Here is a 2,590-nt window from a genome sequence, read left to right on the forward strand (position 1 = left end):
CAGCGCCATCTACCCGGGGAAAGAAGTACACTTTATATTGGTCCTGCTGTCCAATTTTTAAGCAAGGCAATAATATTCGAAAACTCGGAATAAAAAAATTTTTCGAAGTCATGGTCATAAGACCGTTGTGAAAAGAGTGATGTATTGACACTTTAGTCAGAGGCTGATTCTTGAATCAGAAACTACCACTACTTCTTGTAAAATTGCAGATATATGTAGGTTATTAAATATATAAGCCCTCGACATGAAGATACATTCAACAGGTAAAATTTATATTTTTAAGCCCTGCAGTATGCCCTATATTATAACAGTTGCCTGATTTCTGTTACAAAGTTTAATATAAAGAGAACAAGGTACTTCTGCATTAAAATACCCTGCATATATGTACATATGTATGTACATTAGACCGTACCTTAGTAAAAATGGTATAAAAATTCAGTCAAGTGGCCATTTTTGATAAGGTCCATAAAACGTTCTGATTATTGTTGAGCAGGTTAGAGAGATGTTAAAAATAAATTTGCGGGTCTCGGGGGATTATGGAATCACCGCCATCTTGGAAAGATTATTATTTTTTTTTTTGAAAAACCTCATGAATACTTTTTTGTTGGATGAAAAAATCTACATTTTTTCTTTACGACTTTTTTCTAGGACATTAATAAAAAATTAAATATACATTTTTTTTAATTTTTGATAGTGGATTGTCTTAAAATCGTTAATTAATGGAAATAATACTCTTATATTCGCAATTCTTAAAAATAAGGCAAATAAGATTCAAGTAGTTTTAAACATTACGGTTGCATTTCGTTACTTTACCGAGTGCTCTTTTGTAACTCGGTTGCAAAAGAATGCACCTTTTAGTTCACACTATGTATACTTAGATGTGCATACATAAATAATATAACAGTGGGAACCTGGTTCCACTGCTTATTGGAGTAACTGTTTTAGTCTTCGGCTCGTACGTGCATTGAAAACACTGGAAGTGTGCCTTCCATCTATCGGGGCGTGGGCATAAATAAACGAGATGTTGTAGAATTTCTTTTTGATGCGAATTATGATGAGAAACTCTTCACCAGAGTGAACGACAGTACTCGGCAACGGAGTGTCTCTCACACCACAAATCCGACGTGCGCCTCTTTGCATGATTGCATATCTTAGATAGTAGTGATGTCAGCCTTAGTCTTTTCGAGAACATCAACAAGACCCTACGATTATTGCAGAGTAGTCAGCTTCTAAGCTTCATGGCGACCATAAGCTAAGATAGCCGATCATGTTTTGACCCAAAAAGCTTTAGAGATATAAAATACTATAGTATTTTTCTTTGATTAAATTTATTTTAATTTAAAACTTAAGGCATTCGTAAACAATGATGTTTTATAAACCAATATATGTAATCAAAGTTACGGTTAAAAACTGCGGAGCACTCTTATGGCTTGTAAGCGTCGAAAAAGTTTGTATAATATTCTGCCTTCTTTTCGTCATCCTTCTCATTCGTAAACTTCGTGTACCAATCGATCAGTTTGGTCTCCTTTGCCTTTTGCTCTTCATTCAAACTTTCCAAATATTTTTCAATCGCCTTTTCGAATTTTCCCGACACCACTTTCAATTCGGCTCTCAAGTCCTCCTCAAACTTATCCGCACCATTATCGATGAAAGCTTTTTGAACGGTTTTTGCTTGCTCCAATTCGGGTGGTATTTCATTGGCATCCTCCAATATGCTGGTGAGTGTAATCAGCGAATCGAAAAGGGACAACATACCCTCAGCTTCGGCTGTATTCGGCTCGTGCGAGTTAGTATTAAGATAGTCGGCGATGCGGGTAATATTCGCCTGTAACGCTGGACTCTTTTCTGGAAGCGCTTCCAATTGGGCCAGAGCCTTCTTAAAAAGTGGACGACCATTTTCGGTAACATATTTAGCCAAACCAACTAAGTCGACGAGGGTTGTTGTCATCACTACCTGACGTGGCTTAAATTTCAGTGGAGACTCCTCTGAGGAGGATGAATTCGCCTTTTCGGGCACTGCCGTTGTTTGCTTCCTTTCGACTGCTGCCTCGCCTGCTTCACGACGCATGCGTGGAACGGCTTGTGCCTGTATAAATTAAAGTAAAGTAAATATTAGTATCCCTACAATTTAGTTGTGGAGAAATTTTTAACGTACTTGCACCAGCAGACATGCGCTGACTATTACAATGATTAAGCTCCTTGACATTTTTGATATTTTGCTGCTCGTCACGGTAGCTACAGTTGAACTGAGGATTACAGCTCAAATTTTCACTTTATATACCCTTCAGAAATCGAAAATGCATGTTCTTATTATTGGCATATATTATGCTTATGTTTTAAGAAATTACTTTTCTTAGCTGCATTTCTAATCAAATATTCTTGCGAAAGTATCGACTCGGCTTTATTCCCCTTAAGTGTTTACAAGTCCTTATCTTTTCATATAAACTTATATGTATACACATGTATATGTGTATGGATGTACTTGCACATTATTTGTATGCATTTGGCTGCATGTTTTCATACATATATTTATTTTATTATCTTTTTACAAAGAAAGTGACACACCAAAGTCACCGAAATCTAAACGAAA

The 2,590-nt window shown here is 36.3% G+C and overlaps 1 protein-coding gene across 2 annotated transcripts; it reads right to left on the reverse strand.

Moving 5' to 3' along the window:
* Positions 1-1,099: 1,099 nt before the first annotated feature.
* Positions 1,100-2,242, reverse strand: LOC108372248 (uncharacterized). Of its 2 annotated transcripts, XM_017627895.1 has the most exons (3): positions 2,156-2,242; positions 1,402-2,086; positions 1,100-1,252 (listed from the first exon to the last, which is right to left on the reverse strand). In XM_017627895.1, the coding sequence occupies exons 1-2, from the start codon at positions 2,204-2,206 to the stop codon at positions 1,424-1,426; spliced, it is 714 nt and encodes a 237-aa protein (XP_017483384.1). In that variant the 5' UTR covers positions 2,207-2,242; the 3' UTR covers positions 1,100-1,252; positions 1,402-1,423. The 2 variants fall into 2 exon arrangements, with proteins under 2 accessions (XP_017483384.1, XP_017483383.1); XM_017627894.1 differs by lacking the exon at positions 1,100-1,252 and having other exon boundaries at positions 1,323-2,086.
* Between the last annotated feature and the right edge of the window lie 348 nt (positions 2,243-2,590).

The sequence above is a fragment of the Rhagoletis zephyria genome, unplaced genomic scaffold (assembly GCF_001687245.7).
Source record: "Rhagoletis zephyria isolate East Lansing unplaced genomic scaffold, Rhagoletis_zephyria_1.1 Rzeph_scaffold_05575, whole genome shotgun sequence".
NCBI lineage: Eukaryota > Metazoa > Arthropoda > Insecta > Diptera > Tephritidae > Rhagoletis > Rhagoletis zephyria.

Coding starts and splice junctions, on each gene's coding strand:
- LOC108372248 (XM_017627895.1), bottom strand. CDS start 2,206: ATGTCAAGGAGCTTAATCATTGTAATAGTCAGCGCATGTCTGCTGGTG. Junction 2,087..2,155: donor GCGCATGTCTGCTGGTGCAA/GTACGTTAAAAA, acceptor TAATTTATACAG/GCACAAGCCGTTCCACGCAT.